The 19,876-nt window shown below is 33.3% G+C and overlaps 2 protein-coding genes across 8 annotated transcripts in view; one reads left to right on the top strand and one right to left on the bottom strand.

The window, feature by feature from the left end:
• The window catches only part of LOC149911145 (coiled-coil domain-containing protein AGAP005037), a 153,702-nt gene that overhangs the window by 8,494 nt on the left and 125,332 nt on the right, over positions 1–19,876 (bottom strand). For 5 of the 6 annotated variants that reach the window (XR_016456848.1, XM_090103376.1, XM_090103388.1 and 2 more), the window contains 13 exons: positions 7,535–7,667; positions 5,968–6,106; positions 5,796–5,891; positions 5,406–5,584; positions 4,893–4,949; positions 3,543–3,632; positions 2,946–3,008; positions 2,514–2,674; positions 2,262–2,381; positions 2,066–2,178; positions 1,211–1,352; positions 1,000–1,100; positions 778–922 (listed from right to left, as the gene is read on the bottom strand). Coding sequence is in view for 5 of the 6 variants with exons in the window: in XM_090103376.1 (XP_089959502.1) it covers positions 778–922; positions 1,000–1,100; positions 1,211–1,352; positions 2,066–2,178; positions 2,262–2,381; positions 2,514–2,674; positions 2,946–3,008; positions 3,543–3,632; positions 4,893–4,949; positions 5,406–5,584; positions 5,796–5,891; positions 5,968–6,106; positions 7,535–7,667 (1,539 nt within the window). In the remaining variant the exon portion in view is untranslated. The remainder of the gene's footprint in view (positions 1–777; positions 923–999; positions 1,101–1,210; positions 1,353–2,065; positions 2,179–2,261; positions 2,382–2,513; positions 2,675–2,945; positions 3,009–3,542; positions 3,633–4,892; positions 4,950–5,405; positions 5,585–5,795; positions 5,892–5,967; positions 6,107–7,534; positions 7,668–19,876) is intronic. The other variant, XM_090103395.1, reaches the window with a different exon arrangement.
• On the top strand, positions 7,968–14,946 carry LOC149911147 (uncharacterized). Of its 2 annotated transcripts, XM_090103424.1 has the most exons (6): positions 7,968–8,121; positions 8,769–8,869; positions 10,276–10,381; positions 11,782–11,990; positions 12,584–12,647; positions 12,731–14,946. In XM_090103424.1, exons 2-6 carry the CDS (start codon positions 8,774–8,776, stop codon positions 14,815–14,817), a joined length of 2,562 nt encoding a protein of 853 aa, XP_089959550.1. In that variant the 5' UTR covers positions 7,968–8,121; positions 8,769–8,773; the 3' UTR covers positions 14,818–14,946. The 2 variants fall into 2 exon arrangements, with proteins under 2 accessions (XP_089959550.1, XP_089959544.1); XM_090103418.1 differs by lacking the exon at positions 7,968–8,121 and having other exon boundaries at positions 8,454–8,869.

The raw sequence follows: 19,876 nt of genomic DNA, 5'->3' as shown, positions 1-19,876 counted from the left end.
TCATAGTATAATGACGAAATGATTATTCAATCTCGTGAGTATACTTAAATTTTGGGGCCGAATCGGTAACATCCAGAATACACGGGAAGAAAGATACAAGTTCACATTCCTTAAACTTATTATCGTTAAAAAAATCAAAAGGATGTCTTAGATTTATATTAATAAAATAATAATAAGCTTCTAAGGGCTAAAGTATTTAAGCAAAGTTTAAATGTAAAAAGGTTAAGTAGACAGATAAGGAATGCTATTAAGTTCTAAATTGAATTAAAAGTAAACAAAAATTGCGTGCATAATTATATAATATAGTAGGTAGATAGATAGATAAGATATTAGGAGTAGCTTTAAGGGTGGCGGAATATTTATTGCTATAAGCCTCTAGGATAAATCTCTAAAAGGAAGCAAAATAAATAAATAAAAACTAAAACATTCCGCAAAATATAGGAAGTGTCGGAAAAAAATGCAAATTTTAAACTTTTGGCAAACCTGCAATTGTTAAGCGAATCGTTAGTAATTATTAACATCTGCAATCAAATTATCATGAAAATAGATATATAGTCTACAGAACTCCATCATTCATTGCAAAGAACATTTGTCTAACAAATTATCATTGTCAAAATCTAAAAGGTTATCAAATTTTTGTGCATTGTAAACAGATCAGGACTACTAAAGTTAGAACTTTTAAATGCACCGCCTACATAATACTTGAGATGTTATATTACTGAAAAAGTTTGGCTATAATATTGTATTCGTTAGTAGGTTATTTCCGATAAATGTTACCTTGTTGGATTGAGTGACATGAGCAGGGGTCTCCGAGTGGTACTCCTCGGAGGACGGGCCAGCCGTGGCCGTGGAGCTCTGCGACGACGAGGGCGACACGCGCCCGTCGTTCAGCGGCAAGCGCTGTTCTTGCACGCAAGCCAATCTATATTCGATACAAACTTTAGCACATTGTGTCCACTGGCCAGTCAGGGTTGGAGCCATCTTTCAAGAATACAATACCTCTTCAGAGTCACAAGCGTCCCAGTCAATTTTTTGCAACGACGCAGAGCGAGCTCGAGGCGTTCCGGCTCCTCTTCCAGCATTTTTTCCTTGCGGACAACCTATAATTTTTAACAATTCAATTTCAAATACTGCGTGCCAAAATAAATTTTAAAAGGGAATACCTAACCTATTAAACTAACTGAAGAATGCAAAATTTTCTAGTCCCTACCTTTTCCATTTCAGCAGCAAGTTTGACTTTCATGGTCTCCTGGAGCACAGGGAACTTGAGCTTCCAGTCAGCAACGGTCTTGCTACTCTTGGACAACACCATGGCAATGCGTTCAATGTCCGCCATGTTAACGCGGGTTTCCCTGAAAAGTTTGGTGATAAATATTAACAAAATAAATATATCCCTTTACTTACGATGTCTCATAACGATAATACTATGCATAGTTTTACCGATAACAAAATAGACATTTGAGAGGTTTTATGGCATTCCAAAGCTTTTTTTACATTTGGCTTTGTTCTACTATAATTTTTTTATGTTTCAATACCTATTAACACGGGCCTTATATTCAAAAATAACGAATCGAAGTCAAATATTGCATAAATTACAAACAATTCTAATTGATTGTACCGCAAGTATGTTTTGGTGCTTGGTGAACAGGAACTAATGTCGCCATCTCGTAAAACATCATTTAATGACAGATCGTTCCCTTACAATTGTAATTTTACTTTTCTTATTACAATGACTCAGTCTACCTGCAGTTTTAAATTAACTCAGTCACGTACTAAACTATTTGGAGAAGATTAGGTAAAGTTTACTAAAAAGATTAAGACCAGCTTAATTGCTTCGTTCCTAAATTCCCTGAAACCGAGGAGACTTTTTGCATTGGCAACCCTGATTTAAAAAACCGCGCCCCCTGTCAGTGTCATGCGAGTGTCAAAAGATCCCTACTATGTGCTATGTTCGTAAAGAATATGATTCGCGCTATTCGACACTAGATGGCGTTGCAGGTATCAAACAACTTATTTGTTGATGCCGCCCATATTACCTCAAATAAATATTAAAAAAGATACTTACAATCTATTAGCAGCTTGGCCGCGGAGGCGCTCCACAGTTGCCTCCAGCTCGTACAAGTCATTTTCCAGCAACAGCATGTCCTGGCGATAAATTTCTTCCTCGCGAGTGAGTTGCTGAATTAAGAGAACCAAAATTATGAAAAATGCGGATATTAAGAAATATAATCACAATACACCTGTTTTTATTCAACACTCACCGATTCCGGATCTTCCTCGCAGAATCTGGCAGCCAAAGTGCCGATCTTCACAATAGTATCGGCCATCATTTGCCTCATCTGCATTGCATGGGATAAGGTAGTACGGCGGAGATTACGAGTCTGTGAATTGAATAACCCTTACAAATGATACTCCATTTAATATCAACGTACGTGATATTGCATTGGCTGTAATAATTCGCAAACCGCAAACAACTTTCGCTTGAGCTCATGTCGAAACACTTAATATCATACCTCAATCCTGAGATCACGGCTTTCCTTTTGGAGCATATGGAGTTGATTGAAGAAATCGGGTGTCACTGTCACAGTGTAAGTTTTTTGTGGAACGAGCGCGAGCGGCTGGCCCACGAGCCCGGCTGGCTTCGGCGGCGGGGCTGGCTTCAAGCGGTCTCTCTCTGGAAACAAAACAATTGAGAAAGCCATTATAATATACTTAACGATTATGTGCTCTAAATTAAGCATCCGGAACTAGCTTACTTCTGACAGTTGAGAGTTACAAATATAACAACGACAGAAAAGTAGCGATGAACTGTTTGATGATCAAAGAGTGATGCTCGTTTCTATTGATATTAATCATAAAATTATCAACAATACATAAAAAATATCATACTATTAAGTTACACTTCCAGAAGTAAACAATGGAAACAATTGATTTGTAGCAGTTACCTTGTGATGAAGTCCTCGGCAAAGTGGATGACTTGATTGCCGGTTTTGTTGGTTTTGTATCAGCTTGTTATGGCAAAGAAGTAAGCGGAAAGAAATCAAATACAAGAATTATGAATATGGTTATGATATATCTACGATAGAAGAGGGAATAAGATAGCAATTTTGTCCACGAAAATGGGTACTATAAAATTTCAAATTCCGTTATACAGTATATAAATTTGACGAAATTATTCTAGAACATAATTTAATTCAAGTATTGTATGATTTTAATATAATGTAGGTGTAAAATCGATGAATATAATATGCCAAATTATCAAATGAATAGTGACGAAAGGGAAGTGATAATCATCATCATGAGTGGTATAAATAATACAAAGATATGTAAAGTTTTACAAAAATTAATTGTGTACTATAATTATTATGATTCATGTCTATAACATATATCTGCAAAATTAACTAAAAACCGAGAACACATAGACGCTTAAATTGCTTGTATATTAATTTATATTTACTTAAAATATATAGGCTACATATCACGTTCACTCTAGTTAGTATAAGAGGTTAATAATAATTAATGAAGATAGATTGCATGCATACCTGAGTGTTGAGGCGAGTGTTGTTTGGGAGAGTTCATGTCTGGTGGGTCATCGCTAAACGATACCGATTTCTCAAAAGAGACTGACTTCTCTGAAATTATAAATGATATTCGTCAACTAAGAGAAAATTAGTAACATATTAGATAGGTGAACAATACGAATATCAAAGGAAACGCAGTGTCGTATAGAAAATTGATTGTAGCTGTTTTATGTGAAAATTGCCGAAAATAGAGTGCGTAAAATTTTTATTTTAAAAATTATTAAATATTGAGCTGTGAATTTTGGAATCATGAGATGTGACAATCAATCCATTTGGGTGAGGTAGAGAGTTTGAATAAAGTTTGATATAATGGCACAATCTTGACGGAGTTGAAACGTGTTACGTTCAATGATGGTTAAACATGTCCTCCCTAATAGGAGTTGTACAAACAAAACAGGCATGCAAGAAATACTTGACTCATTGCGTCTCATCAACATACTGGTAAATCATTCGTCATTCATCAAATACAAAAACCAAACAATAATAAAATAATCATAATTACTTTTTAACCATAATATTTTATGCACGATCCAAACATAGGAACTACTCGTTATGTTACATGAAGTTGCTTCTTCCTGATACAAAGCCTGGCTACGTTACCTTTACCAAGATGCTCTGATTATTTCTCAGAAAATTAGCAAGATGCTTCATGGTATCTTCCCTAACTACGATGAACCTATCCTTATAAATTACTCAGCAGTTTAAATACAATGCACTTAATATGAGCCTCATTATAAACAACCTCCTACAGAATACTAAATCTTACGTTAACTCAGCATACAGCAACCGTTGCATAAATTAACACTTCCACAATTCATTAAAGTAATCAAAAACGATTGTATCTGGGACGTCGTTCAGTTCAATGAAAGTGTCGTGATGATGATAATTAGAGACCCAATACAATTGTTTGATAAGATGAAAATAAGGAAATAAAATCACACGATTGAGCAAGCAAGCGATTGGCGTGACAATGTTCGAATTGTGCATTATGCATTGCGAATGTTATATTGAGTAGAAAATTCCCGAAACATGGTGTTCTCGCACGACGTCTTTAGTTGGAAGTGAAAGTTTCGCTTTCCCTCTCCACATGCCATGAGGTGTGGATGGAGCTCATTCAAATTGAATATGGTGAAGCCAATTTGTGGTTTTGTAATTAGTGGTACTTTATTAATTTCTATTAACCGAGAAGAGTAAAAACTATGAAAAGTTTAAGCATTAAAATTTTCAAAAAATTTGAAAATTTTGCAAGCATCTGTTACTAACATTAGCAATGCACCGGCAGAGTTTTGGCCCGCGTTCAATTGGACTTACGAAATCTGTCCCTCCCCAATTTGGGAGGTCTCTCGCTGCTGGCAAAACGTGCGGCATCTGAGTGCAGGAAAACGCAAGCCATGTTAACGTGTCTTCATTTGAGCCAATTAATATTACCACTTCAATTTATCATGAGCAATTTAATTTATCATTTACCAATAAAGAATGAAACGGAAGGAAGTCCTGTGAAACAACTATATAAGAGAATAAATAGCGTTATATAAATTACATAATATAGCCAAAATGGTTTGATAAAATTTGCTAAAATATATATCATTAAGTAAACTTATTTCTCTAAGTACATTACATAACGCGTACAGTTAACAGCACATATAAAAACGATTTCATCATAATATTTCAAATAAATGAAAGCAGGATACACGTTAGAGAATAATACTATTGGCAATGATAAATTAATTGTATTTCAAATAATTTTATTTTTATGTAAACGACACGTTTATAATTGTGGCTGTCAAAGTAGACCACAGCTTAGTAAAGTAACGAGTATCTTACCTTGGGTGGTCACTCGGCTCGTTGATGGTTGCTGGAAGTCCTGCCGGGGAGCGACGGCGGGAGGAGCCGGCCCTCCCGGTACCTGAAGGGCTTTCTGGACCAGCCCCGTGAGGTTGGCCAGCTGCCGCTCCATTTTCTCAACGCGAAGACGCTGCATATCATCCACAGGAGGACCCAGCCTAAAATATTTTCATTTAGCAAACGTTCACCGAGAAAAAGTCCTTACAGTATATTCGCCTATAGCATTTCTTCGCTTTGCCTTAATATATTGTGGCCACAATAACGCCCAGCTTGTAACTATTCCGATTGATTTTTCATAAGATTCAAAATTTTAGTAACAATAAAACATCATACATAACATAATTATCGTTTCTATTTTCAGTTTGTTACCTAGCATCATATGGGGGTCGAGGCATTGGTCGAGGCGCAGTTGTAATGGCGTTCACCCCGTACATTTGGTAAGCGTCGTCTATGATGACAGCATCACTGGAACATTTAACGTAGGCATAATTTTGATGCAACGGTTAGCATTGTTTAATGAGTTTATTATTCAAGTAATTACCCAGCTTCCTCATCAATAACGGGATTGATGGCAGGCCTGGGCGCCGAGGGGCCCAAGAATTGCGTATAGTATGGGTCTTCGTAAGGCACTCTAGCGGAGCCTCGCTCGGGGGACGACATGTAGCCCTCGCTGGAGTGAGCTGACGACCATTAAAAACTATTGGTATCTACATTCTATGAAAGTCATAGGTAATATGAACTGAATGGAAAGTCAGGATATTTCTTTATAAGAAGAAAATCTCGAGATCTAAGTTAAATTAGATATACAACAAACAATTATTTCCAATAAAAATCTTGACTTTCCATACATATGTCATATTTAACACAGTTTGAAGGTGATGGTGAGGAGACACAAAAGCTTCTTTGGAAAAGTACTTAAATATCACGGAAGCATGCGAAGTGTAAACACACTCAACACCTCTAGACTTGCTTGGAAATATTATAAAAAAGCTGCAATTTTGCATTTAAGTAAAGCCTTTATTAAGTATAAAGTAATAAAGCCCAAAATAGATTCTAAGGAAACATCAAAAAGTTTCAAAACATAATTTATTCACACAAATACGTAGTTATAAATTCTGATCAACTATTTCAGACGCGAATGGGTACCAACGTATGTAATATGAAATAAGATACAAATTTGTCAATAAAGTTATTAAAATATGACTAACAAAGTAAAAGTTAAATAGTTCATAGAATTGAAATAGTATAATAAAGTTCGATAAAGAAGTAAGAGTAAGACCGCTATAAAATGTAAATCGTTTCGTAATGTGGCACACTAAACTATCTATTTATTTAAATTAATCTTTCTCACTTATAAAATTTAAAGCGCTATTTATAAAAATACTCAAGAAAGCCACATAAACCCTTAAAAACATATTGTTCCAGGCAATTGACCTATTTTAATTTTCGTGTTAAGATTACCTATATAAGGTAAAACTGGTGCTTTCTTCTATTTTGTATAGTTGTAAGAAAACTCGGAACACTCAAAACTAGCTACTCCTCCATCTATATTATAAGAACTATATTCTTATAAATTATAGAACAGAACATACTACATTGCGTACCTACCTATATTTTGAATATTATCTCTACACGGTCGGTTAACGATTCACCACACTCGCTTAATCGTTTTAGACAAAAAGAAAATAGCAATATGCGTCGCTGTAGGATAAAACACTAACAAAGTTTTCAGGTAACAGGCAATATTGAGATCGCTGAAAAAATAATGTCTAAAATAAGCGAGAAGCAAATTAGTATTTGAAGCGAAAGTAATGCGTTCACAGGGCGACGTTGGGGTTACCGGGGATGGTGTAAAGTTGATCGGTACCCCGGGGACAATCGCCGGCGGAGAATGGGAAACACCTCTCAGAGCCCGTCCCCGGCACGTATGACCGCACTGGCTTGACCGGGGGAGCACCTACACACACACCGCTGTGTACCCAATGCCAGAAACGTACACAAATATACCATATTTAAAGTTCAATCGGGATAAGCCGTGTTGAAAGGAAATAAGATTAATGAACGTTTTTATGTGGTTATTGTTAAAACGTTGGGGTATTTCGTTCTACCTGGTGGTGGAATGGTCTTCACGCGGTCCGCCGGTACCGGAGGCGCCGCGGGCGAGAAGGCCCGTAGGACGCTGCCGCCCCGAGGCAGGGTGCTCGGCGCGGGAGGACCCATATAGTAAGCAGGGGGTTTGTTCTAAACATTCATAAAATTACAATATATAACATCACAACTAAAATAACCAATATTGATATAATTAAATTAATGCAATTTCTATACTAAGGTTCGTACACTATACTTATGATTAGATTATAATTCTTACGCCATAAAATAAAAAGCGAATTATTCATATGTTTGGGATACATGTAACTAAAATATATGTGTCAATCTGTACAGACAGACTAGTAACTGCTATAATATTTGCAATGAAATAATTTTCATATGATGAAGATGAATGACACACACAACAATGTGCTGTAAAGTATTCGCGGTTTATAAATACAATTCAAAAGCAATAACAGTCCTCCCGCAGCGGAGAGAGTCAGTTTACAATTTGTTTGTATGGTGAAAGCACAGTTTAGTGACAAATTATAAAACGATACAACTAAAGAAAATTAATCATATGAAAGTGTTTTAATCGTAATAACAGGTACGCGATGAAAATATAATCAATCCAATTAACTTATTTAATTATAATAATATTCTTCATAGTGCTCAAATATATTAAATTTATTATAAAGTCTAGGAAAGACGTAATAATGAACGGAGGCATAAGCTACGTACTAATGAAGGACGTAATAAATTGCAGTCAATCTAGATAACTTTCTCAGTATTGTTGTAGAAGGGCCATCATTATTGTGCTGGCCGCTGGAAGGCAGTACACAGCAATCAGCTGCGTTACACAATATATGCAACAATCTCAAAACTAGTTCCTGAACTGGATATATCTTAATTGTGTTTTGGTTTTATAATACATCTACTCTCAACGGTACTTGTTTTATTACTTTATCAACCGAATGTTGTAAAGAAAGGCGAATAAATTATGTTTAAAATAAACATTCTATAAACAACACGCGAGCTTAGTTGAAAACAATAATAAGAGAGATATCCAAAGTTCTAGATATGGATGGATTTCAACAATGCTAAATGATTCTTAAATGCATACTTTTTTAAAGTAAAATAAAAACTTTAGACGCATCGGTATAGGTTTTTGCAGTATATATTCTTATAAACTTTTGTCAGACTTCTCCAGAATTATTTTACCCATTGCGTAATATTTCATCATCTAATTTTCAGATAAAATGTGGATCTATTTTACTTTCTTTACAATTCTGACGGTGAGCGCAATAAATCGACCGGTGTACAAAATAATTTTGACGCAAAAGGGATTCGCACAGGTAACAGAAAATCCATACTAATATTAAAAATGTGAAAGTAACTCTGTCTGTCTGTTACTCAATCACGCCTTAACTACTGAACCAATTTGCATGAAATTTGGTATAGAGATATTTTGATACCCGAGAAAGGACATTGAATAGGTTTTATCCCGGAAATCCCACGGGAACGGGATTTCTTTGAAAACGCGGGCGAAGCCGCGGGCGGAAAGCTAGTTATATAATATATCAATTATAGATGATAATTATTGCTTAATAAGATTAAAGTAAAATTTGATAATAGTCCGGGATACATCGCCCATTTTTGCAAGTGATTACTATCAAGCTAATTTTTCGTGAGTAGCTTTATTTTGATGAGATGCCCAATAATTTCATGTACGAAACTCTCGATTGTGGTAGCTTACAGAGGTAACAAGGATAAAAATTTTTGATTTGACGGTTCTCAAATATTTATTACGCAATTTGTAGGACAATATGTCTGTTGAATTATATAAGTATTAAATAAGTGAAAATAAAAAAATCTGCTGGTTAGTAATCATTTATGATGACTTCGTTATCGATACACATTGAAAAGGGGGACTCTTTGATCAAACCATAGATTTTGTAGGACAAATATTTTTTCGAATAATTTAGATGATTATCTTGAGATTGAACAAAAAAAACATTCAGTTAGTAATTAATATTTGAGAACCATCAAATCAAAATATTTTATCCTTGATTCCTCTGGTAGCTACCACAATCGAGAGTTTTGTACATGAAATTATTGGGCATCTCATCAAAATAAAGCTACTCACGAAAAATTAGCTTGATAGTAATCACTTGCAAAAATGGGCGATGTATCCCGGACTATAATGACAATTCCGTCACATGCGACCGAGTTTGTAACTCTATATAACTAGAGTAGGTATTTCCGATTACACTTGATTGGCCGCCATTAATACGCAATTTTTTAATATGTGCATCCGCTATAATAAGACCTTAATCTCGAACGAAGTAAAAAGTGAATGTCAAAATATGTGGGAGTGTGATAAAGGCAGGCACGAAAAAATTTCGTATTCGCATTTAATATGGAACAAGGTAGCCTTAATTTAGATTATTTACTCATTTATTGACAAACAATATTTCACAATTAATATACTTAACATTTTACAAATTCCATGATACCTACTTATTTTGAAATTTGGTTTATTTCTAGAATATTAACATACGTGAATATTTTATGAAAGGTTTTATCGGTCTATTTTCATCTCAATTAAAATGTTGTTATTGGATATTCAACAATATTATTTTATTGCTTTCATCGTTTTATTACAAAAACATATTCCGTATCGCCTGAGTTCTGACTTATAAAAACGCTAATTAAGCGGCTCAAGAAATAATCCTCTTAAAAATAATCTATTTGTTTACAGTTTTTGCAGTACGATGTTGAAACACCGCCCATGAGAGAATTTACATTTTGTACTTGGATAAAATTATATGAATTTAATCGAGAACAAAGTATATTTTCTTATGTCAGTAAGTACCTATTATGATCACCTATAATATAACGATCTAAATGATGCATTCATCAAATGACAGATTCAGACTAATCCACATGTAACTTCTGTATGAATAAATAATAAGACGGAATAGGATATAATCATCCTGCCTGTATATTGAAGCATTCTATCTAATCGATACATCCAATTATTTACAAAGGTTTTTGTTAAAGGAAATAGGCTGTTATGTTTTTGCACAAACAATTTTGTTCTAATATATAAACGGGGTTGTACAAAATTCTTATGATATTTGGCTAACTAGCTTTATTAATGCTTTACTTACTGTTTTAGATGTTTCAGAAAATGGTCATTTTAAGTATTCGTGTATCACTGATGTCTTTGAGACTCTATAACTCCAAAGTATCATAAAATATATCACATTAACTCCAATATTAGTCTCATAAGTTATTGATTTTGTGGCTTAGCACCGCTAAGAGAAAAGCGTGAAGTTCAGGCCCAGTTCGCCAACTATACTGATGAGGTTCAGGGTACGGAGCCCCCGGGGCACTGAGGCGTCCCTCGGCTCATTACATGCTACACTTGGCACATTAGGGCGATGGGCTTGCACTGGAAACCTATACCAGGGATATATGTCTCACTACAAACACTAAAAATCGACTTATCTATAGAAGTCATTTTGTCACTTGACGATTATAGTCGGGTAGGTATTGCAAATCGCAATGCGTATTGCGTAGGTCCTATTTTTGTTATATATACGTGTGGTAGTTATATATACGTTTTAATTCAACCATAACTATTCTGTTTTAGTCTATTTAAAGAAATATTTTACGATTTTTTGTCGAAATTGAAAGGCCTTTGAAATATTCGTTTTTAGACAAACGTTTTTACATCAAAGCATATTTACCTTAGGTACACCTCGCTTCCTCGAACCCTCGATACGGTTCAATATTACCCTGAAAGTCAGCAATCCCATCAGGCGCCGACGAATATTCGAATTTAAATCACACAGCCAATTCCGAATAACTAGAATTGGGATATTCGCTCGCTCTATCCAAACATTGCAGAATTAATCGATACCATCGTATCAGTTAAAAATTGACTTTGAAGTAACTTATGCAACTAAGTTTAATGAAAATTTAGCAATTTCGTATTATACATTCAATATTATGTGATAGTTAATTAAGTAGCATAAATAATTTATGAGCGTGATTGGCGACTTCACGATCTACTTGGCGCGTTTTTGTTCATTAGGTACACGCTCTTGTGCGATACGATAACCGCTTGAGAAGTTTGTTAATTGCACCGCCCGCGCCGTCGTCATTGATGCTAGGAAATCATTTTCAGAGAGTACATTGGCTTATCGGCCGCGGCAGTACTAACTAGCGATCCGAGTAAATAACTAGAACTCATTTACAGCTCATGGAAATAACCGCGTCGTCCGGCTGTGGTTGGACTCGGGAGGGCGATATATGAAAGTTGCTTTGAATGGTAAAATATCGTCGAGTAACCCGGTCGAGTTAGTGAAGGACGTATGGCATAATATATGTCTGTCCTATCAATCAGATTACGGGGCATGGGCTCTCTACATCGACGGTCACCTCGTTTCCTGTGAAGCAGCAGAAAGTGTAAGATTTCTGACCTTCATTACACGCCCACTGTCTAATTATATGTCTAAAAGCACAGTCTAAAAGCAAATCAAATCTGCCATGCAGATGTCAACCTAGCGAGATACATAATATTTACTATTAATTATTACGAAAACTAAAATTAACACAAGGTCATACTTTAATGTAATTAAAGAAAGCCGAAACCATGACCACCTGGGCACGTCAGTGCTGTGACAAAATTGTGAATTATTGTGTAACAAATAGAATATAACCCGCCTATGTCGAAAGCTATTAATGTTTATTTTCTACGAAATACACACGTATTTTTAAACTTACATGACAGTTATTTTTATTAGATACAAGTAGATACAAGGGATATTAATGCGAAATTTTATATAAGAACCGATAGTTGTGCATTAAATATACCTAAACTCAAAGTTAAAAACTTTATTAAGTATAATTGTAATTGTAGTGTTATATAGAATAACACTACAATTACAGTCATAATCATAGGATTATTATTTATTATATTTATTTTAATACATGGGATTATCAGTCATAGTATTGGTTATGTATGTTAGCTTTACTTAATAAATAATTCTTTTTTACAGCTAAATGGATTTGTTTTGCCTCCCAGTGGCAGCGTTATACTAGGATACGGAACAACAGAAAGTGGTATTTAATCTTATATTTTGCATATTTTTTTTTCAATATTGATTTATTATACGACATGTTAAGATTATTTTAATTAATTTTAGGTGCATCCGGCGGAATAGAAGGTGAAATATTTGGTGCTAATATGATTCTTGCATCAACAATAGAACGAAATTTCACGATGAAACGTAATCCTCAATTTCGCCAAAAATATTTCCAAAAAAATAAAATTATGGGCGATACAAATATTCAATATGTTGTTCTTGGTGATATAAAAAGTGGTACAATTCAACCTGACTTTGAAACAACAACGTTACCTTCACCCAGTTATACCCGAAGTTATATAATAACGCCTCTCAGTACTGTCGAAAATGATGTTGGGCCTCATATAATACCAAAAAGATTAAATCAAAATCAATACGAAAGAGGTATTTCAGAATTTTCTGCACCTAAGCAATTTACAACAGACGATGACAAAATTTACTTTTGGAATCTCATGAATGAGAATGAAAGCACAGGCAAGTTTAAAGGAACATCTCTCAGTCTGCAGTCTCGCAAGACAAACAACAACCCGATATTATCAGAAAAGGAAAAGAAACAAGAATTTGATTATTCCCCATATGCATCCAGTCATGTCAAAATTAAACGGCCGATTGTTAAACCTCTATTTGAAGTCGGGAGCAATGATTTAACGCAATATACACGCAAAACAGTTAAATTAAATAAAGCCTCCATTACAAACACTGAGACAGAACCTTATATTAAGAATGATCATAGACTATACGGACAGTGGACAAGTTCTAATTTTGCAAATAGTGTTATAAATTCAATCAAGAGCAATAACGTAAATGGTAAGACAGATTACAAAAAGGTTCCTCCTACAACACCGCTTATAAAAATGTCCGATACCTTTCCATATTCTTCGGTGTTTAAAGTTACTAAAGTCTACACGCCGCTGAAGTTTCAAAGAAGGTCTTTTTTAGATAAACAACTAAAGATTATGAAACGAGATATTCACAAGTCACAGATACATTTTAAAATGCACCACAACGACATAAGAGATTCAATATTAAAATCCAAAACACATCAAAAAAACATCAACATTACAATTGCAAATGCGGAAAAGCCTGTCAAGAGACATCGTGTTTATAGAAATATTGATAGTCAAATATCTGACCAGATTATTTTATCCGACATATTTAAACCTTCTTTGAGTAGTACAGATACAAATCGTAATAAAACATTAGCCAAAGATCCGAATACTACATATAATTTAATTACAATATTACCTTTTCTAAAGTCCAATGAATATTACATTGAAAACGAAAGGGACAAAACACAAAATAAAAGTGATGTTTATACGAGAAGTTTAACAGGCTCTAATAAATGGCATAATGCTAAATCTTACAGTAATGATTTTACACCGAGGCGTATTAACATGGAGTCTGTAGAAACACATGTTAATCAAAACAATAACATTATTGACGTTAGTAAAAAATTACCATCCGTTAGACTCAAGTATATTCCAGACAACCAAAAAATTGTTAAAAGTGATATAGACGGAGCAATACTCAAAGGACGCGACTTAGCTTTGGAAATATCTAATAACTCGGATCCTTTTTCGGAATCAGTGTCTATACTGAAATATAATCATGGTTTTTTACCTGGACATACCTCAAGAAATAAAAATAAATATAGTAGAAATGGGCCACCTGATTACAGACCGACTCAAAAACCTTTTACCTATAGAAATAATTTTAATCACAATGTTAAAATGAATAATCCGTTGAATGAACGCGTAGTTATCGGTGATATAAATGAAGAACAGAAATATAGAAGTTTTATGGGTAGAAACGACAAAGTGCCCGACATTAGTAGATACTCCTCTGATTCAGTTAGCGGCAAGCTGCCATCGTCTTTAGGCCCGAAAGTTTGTAAAAATTTGGAGCTATTTGATCGTTTACTGTATATTCAACCCGATGAAAGTATTGATGTTACACATATAATGTCACCCGTTAAGCAAAAGAATATTGCAATCGAATTTATTTTACAAAATTATAAAAAATGTTCTCTGGAAGATTCTTTGATTGAAAATCATCATCTATTGTACATAGACTGGAGTAAAACGCCTGTAAGGCTGTTCGGCGGCGCGTACCCAAGGAAAACAACTGATCTTTGTGGATTCTTTTAACGAAACATCATTTGATTTTTCTATATGTTTACAAAACTAATGCAATAGATATAAAAATAAAAATGCAATTTATTTATTTTATGCAAATAGTGAAGTAATCAAACGTTAAGAAACTGAATAAATTATGGGTTATCATAATTTCAATCCTGAGTTTCACTGTGGACCACCCGCTATATGAATTAACCTTAGTTCATATGAAATGAATACGACTATATCATGTTTATTTTAAATTCACTATTCAGTTACATATTTCTGAAGAATAAGTCTATATTTTCATAACGATATTCATTGCTAACGAATGCTTTTCTTAAGCTATTGAAGTTCTAGACGGTAAACAAATACTTAGAATACATAGGTTTGAAACTTATAATATTTCATAACTGAAACCATTTTCTCGTTAATTAGCTGGACGTTTGGCTAAAATGGTGTTCTAAAGAGTTGAATTTTTCAGATTTCAAGTTCTGCTATCTTTAAAACCTTTCAATAAACAAGGAACAAAGCAAATAATGGGACGAAGATAAGCAAAATAATATAAGGAATGATATTTGCTTATGTGATTTCTTTAATACAGGATATTCTCTAAATAAGTTATTATCATTTGCTTTTTAAGACCCTCAGAATATACATATTATATTATAGTCATTGGAAAAGTTAATGGGCTAGTTTTTTAACGCAGATTCTTACGAAATCCTTTCACTTGTACTATAACTCGACACGGTATTCACGATACATGCTTCTGGAATTTGTTCTCGAATCAAGTACAATTAACTATGAGGTAAATTTACATGTATAGGTATGTACCTGACATATGAACTAAACTTAAAGCTTTAAAGCTCATCAATATTGTTTCAATACAGTTTTAACATAAACATGATTTATCATAGATACCACGATGCTTTAGAAACGCGACAGTTTTTCCTAAGAACCATTAGGTATAATTACCGTTTATTTTGCATCAAATTTATTCACACACACCATAGTTATTATACGTTATAAGCTTTTCTGATTAACCACAATGTAAGCGATATGCAGCCAGGACACATTTTAAATTAATTTCTCCGATGTTCGATAAAAGTCTGTTACTGATATTGCATTCTCTGTTTGTCTTCTAAACAATGGCCATGTAATCTGCGCTCTACAAAACCACGGATCGGGATACAATAATTATCATAATATTGAACGGGTCCGTCCTACGCGTCCGCGGCGTCACGTACTTAGGTACTTCATTTGTCACTATTTCATCTCCTAAATTCCCAATTTGGGTCTGATATTTTGGGGCTGATTGGCGGTATTAATGAATACATTTCAATAAACAGATGCAACATTTGCATATGCACACCGAACTGTGAATACACCATTGTTAATGTAGCTCAAAATTCAATTAGTTTGTCTGAATAGGTGCTATATATAGAACCAAGAAACCAGGAATATGGAGTACAAATAAACAGGTGCATAATTTGAATAAAAATTATTGTAAGTAGGTAGGTAGTCCTACCTAAATTTCTTCCGTTTCTTCAACTAAACCGTTTCGTTCCGTTTCTTCTTATTCTTGTTCATTTACTTTCGTCATAAAGTTATGATAATAATATAATAAAATATTTTTAAATACCACATTTTAATTTTGGAATTAGAAAGTGAAATAAAATTAACAATGAAACATAGAGAGAGCGATATTACATTTATTTTTTTCTTCTTAATGAACACCAAGTGAGATTAATAATGGCTATTTCATCATTATGATACGAAAGATTACATAATTTCTGATTGAGTCTTTATACCTACTTGCAAAATAGGGTATCTGTTTTATCACAACATCTTATGTCATCGATTGTAACGCTCGTTTGGATATATCCTTGTTTTAAGTAGTAATATAAACTTGAATTGCCTTTATAAAACCCTAAAAGTGATGTCATATTATGTCTTATATACATTGTTTATGTATATTGTATATGTAGTTGAAAAATTTACGGCTAAAGTACCTATAATCTTCATATTGAATAACATATTATTGTTTCTAGAACCAACTTTATGACATAAATGTTATAGTAGTTCGCAAAAATATGATCTCAATGATAAGAAAAATTGTTTAAAGTATCCATAGAATAATATTTTTATTTGATTTAGCTCGTCCATTGCTCGTTGAAAAGGAATAAATCGAGATTCACGGTAGTCCTAACAAAGTTTACCAAGAAAACTGTCATTGCATTTTACATAAAGTACTGTAACGGAAAATATTTCTCAGATTTATCTATTGAATAAATTATTGAAACGGGACTTTGTTCCCTATAAAAGTACCTACCTAGGTCTTAGTCTTCGGTTTCAAGAAATCTTCAAGACTACACGGGTAACAAATAAACTGTATGAATATAATAAATAACATTTCTGTTACAATTTAGGGACCACGATTGAAATCTTTACAATTAGAACGTGCTAATTAGAATTTAGTTAGCGATAACATAGAGGACATGTAAGTTTCACACCAAGTACTAGGGTATTATATATACGAAGTATAGTTATGTAAATACCTATAAAAAATAATAGAACGCAACTATCGCACATCCGTTACAATAATAGGTATGTTCATCCGCCTTGTCTAGTTCACAATCTTCCTGCTACGTATTTTTGAATTAATAAAACACGATACTGCATTGATAATTAATTGGTTTGTATGACGTAGTAATACGTCACTATTCATTTTATTTCAGAATAGTAGGAAGGTATTACTAATTAATCTATATATATATATAAAAATGAAACCCGTTTTCCTTGGTCAGCATCACGCGTGAACGGGTGATTTCGATAATTATTTTTTTATAATATTCCTTAAAGTACGAGGATGGTTCTTATGTATAAAGAAAACATAAACATGTACCACGGGCGAAGCCGGGGCGGATCGCTAGTAAAATATATTTATTGAATTAAAGCTGCAATAATGATAACGTATATATTTACCGTATATTGTGTCGAAAGTAGTACAAGATATTCCTATATGCAATGAATGTTGATTCGATATTCTAACAGAGCGGCAATTACAACATTCGTGGAATAATTTCAAGTGAATGTATTTCAACTTTATCTCCATAGTTATACTGCAATTGTTATTGGTCATATGTTTAACCCCATTTTTAACTGATTTAAAAGTAATAAATGTTTTATCTTTAAAACTATACTTTATAAGCTTTAATGCTAGTCATCGAAAGCTGGAATAAGCTAGTTAAAATTAAAAAAAAAAATGTTTAAGTAGGTCTTATCAACAATAATTTAATTCGCTTATTGATTTCGGCTATCGATCAGGTTTTTTACCCCCGGCACTCCCTCTAGCGGATAATACACGGAAGAAATTAAATGCTATTATTTCAACCAAATCGCCTGCGGAAGGAAGGGTGGTACCTACATCCCATTCAGCTCTACAAAATATTTATTACGTGAACATCAGCATATATAAACATATTAATAAGCTATTGTCTATTCTAATCGCATTCTATTTGAATAACTACGTGCTAGTGAAGAGAAAACGATGTTTTAAAATCGACACAATTGTTCAAAAGAAGAAGAAGAAAGTTGAGAGCGCTGAGCGAACAGTAAAATAAATTCAATTTTTACATATATTATTGTGTTAATGTGATTACATAATAATTCCAGGATATTTTAATAAATATCTTATTCTTCACTGTTATAGGTATTATTATATTAATGAGGTAATGTGAGATAATCCACATTATTAATTTTGTCTAATCATTTAATTTGAAACTATACAGCAATGTTGAAAAACTGTATGCAAATATCGCAAATATTAAATTATTTATAACATATTTGGAATATTTTTTTAAATGTAAATATTTAAAATGAAGCTACATAAAATAGGAAAATATAGAAAAGCTTGTTTATGTAAACGTGATCAAACAAATATACCTACACATAAGCCTACACAATTATACATATTGAGCATCGCGGAATACACGTGGATGAACATAAAAATTTCCAATTTATAAAATATTGTAACCTTGTTGTAACAGAAATAAATGATCAATACACATTTCCAATGCCACGATACTTTTGTTGTCAAAATCCAAAGCATGATGGTGGGTTGAAAGAAGGATGTAAGTATTGTGATTTTAAGTGGCACATGTAATCCCAACCTCTTCACTTCCCGTGTATGAGATATCATTTAATTGGAATATATTTTCATAACACGACTTTTATATATAATTTTTGAATTTATTACATAAAACAACACAGTATATTGGCACGATATTTCACCTAATTGTAGTCTTATAGTAAGTGTTGAAATTATTTATTCGGTATTCGCAGTTCGTACCCTCATAATCCGATTAATTAACTATACTTATAATTGTACAACCCACGTTACAAAATATGTAAACAATTTAAATTTAATTGCGAAAATTGATTGCCTGCAAGGAAATGCAGTCTCTCCAGCAATAAATTATATTTTATAACTCGTTTTTAGCAAAACTTCGCAAGGTAGTATAGCTTCTTTACAGGCTTCGTTTGGGACTCTAATGTAAAAAACGAACATATTGTATAATAAAAAATTTGTTGATGCATATAAGCTCCTTTAAGATTTTTCTAAAGACTAGTTATGAAGGAATATTTTATTAAAATATAGATTTTAATATGAAATGCTCTCGATGAGGAATAAGTAAGTTACTTCATTAAGCTATCTTCGTGTTTGATTGTGCTATTTACTAAGAATCAATTTATTGCATAGCGAGTTTTCTGAATAGAAAATTAATTTACATTTTAAATGGGATCAATTACTTATTTAAAAAAAATATTTAATGTTTATAATTAGGTGTAAATTATACATTAAATAATATTCTCTCTTATCCTTAACACTTTTCTAAATAAAATGTAAAACCATTCGGTCTAGGTACCTAATATGCTGCTAATATGCACTCGATATTTGTTACCATAATCCACAATTGTACTACTCACATTCTTTTGTACATACCGCGCGATTAAGATGGTTTACGAGCTAATCGTATGCATAAACGTATTTCTTATGAAATTCAGGGAGTGCGCGTGCACAACGCAGGAT

Source organism: Colias eurytheme, chromosome 1 (assembly GCF_061535395.1).
Source record: "Colias eurytheme isolate Ceu_HAF_F1 chromosome 1, ilColEury1 Martin Lab GWU primary, whole genome shotgun sequence".
Lineage (NCBI taxonomy): Eukaryota > Metazoa > Arthropoda > Insecta > Lepidoptera > Pieridae > Colias > Colias eurytheme.
Note: the sequence above shows the minus strand (reverse complement) of the source record. Positions and strands in the feature narration are given on the sequence as shown.

Coding starts and splice junctions, on each gene's coding strand:
- LOC149911147 (XM_090103424.1), top strand. CDS start 8,774: ATGTGGATCTATTTTACTTTCTTTACAATTCTGACGGTGAGCGCAATA. Junction 11,991..12,583: donor CCTGTGAAGCAGCAGAAAGT/GTAAGATTTCTG, acceptor TCTTTTTTACAG/CTAAATGGATTTGTTTTGCC. Junction 12,648..12,730: donor ATACGGAACAACAGAAAGTG/GTATTTAATCTT, acceptor AATTAATTTTAG/GTGCATCCGGCGGAATAGAA.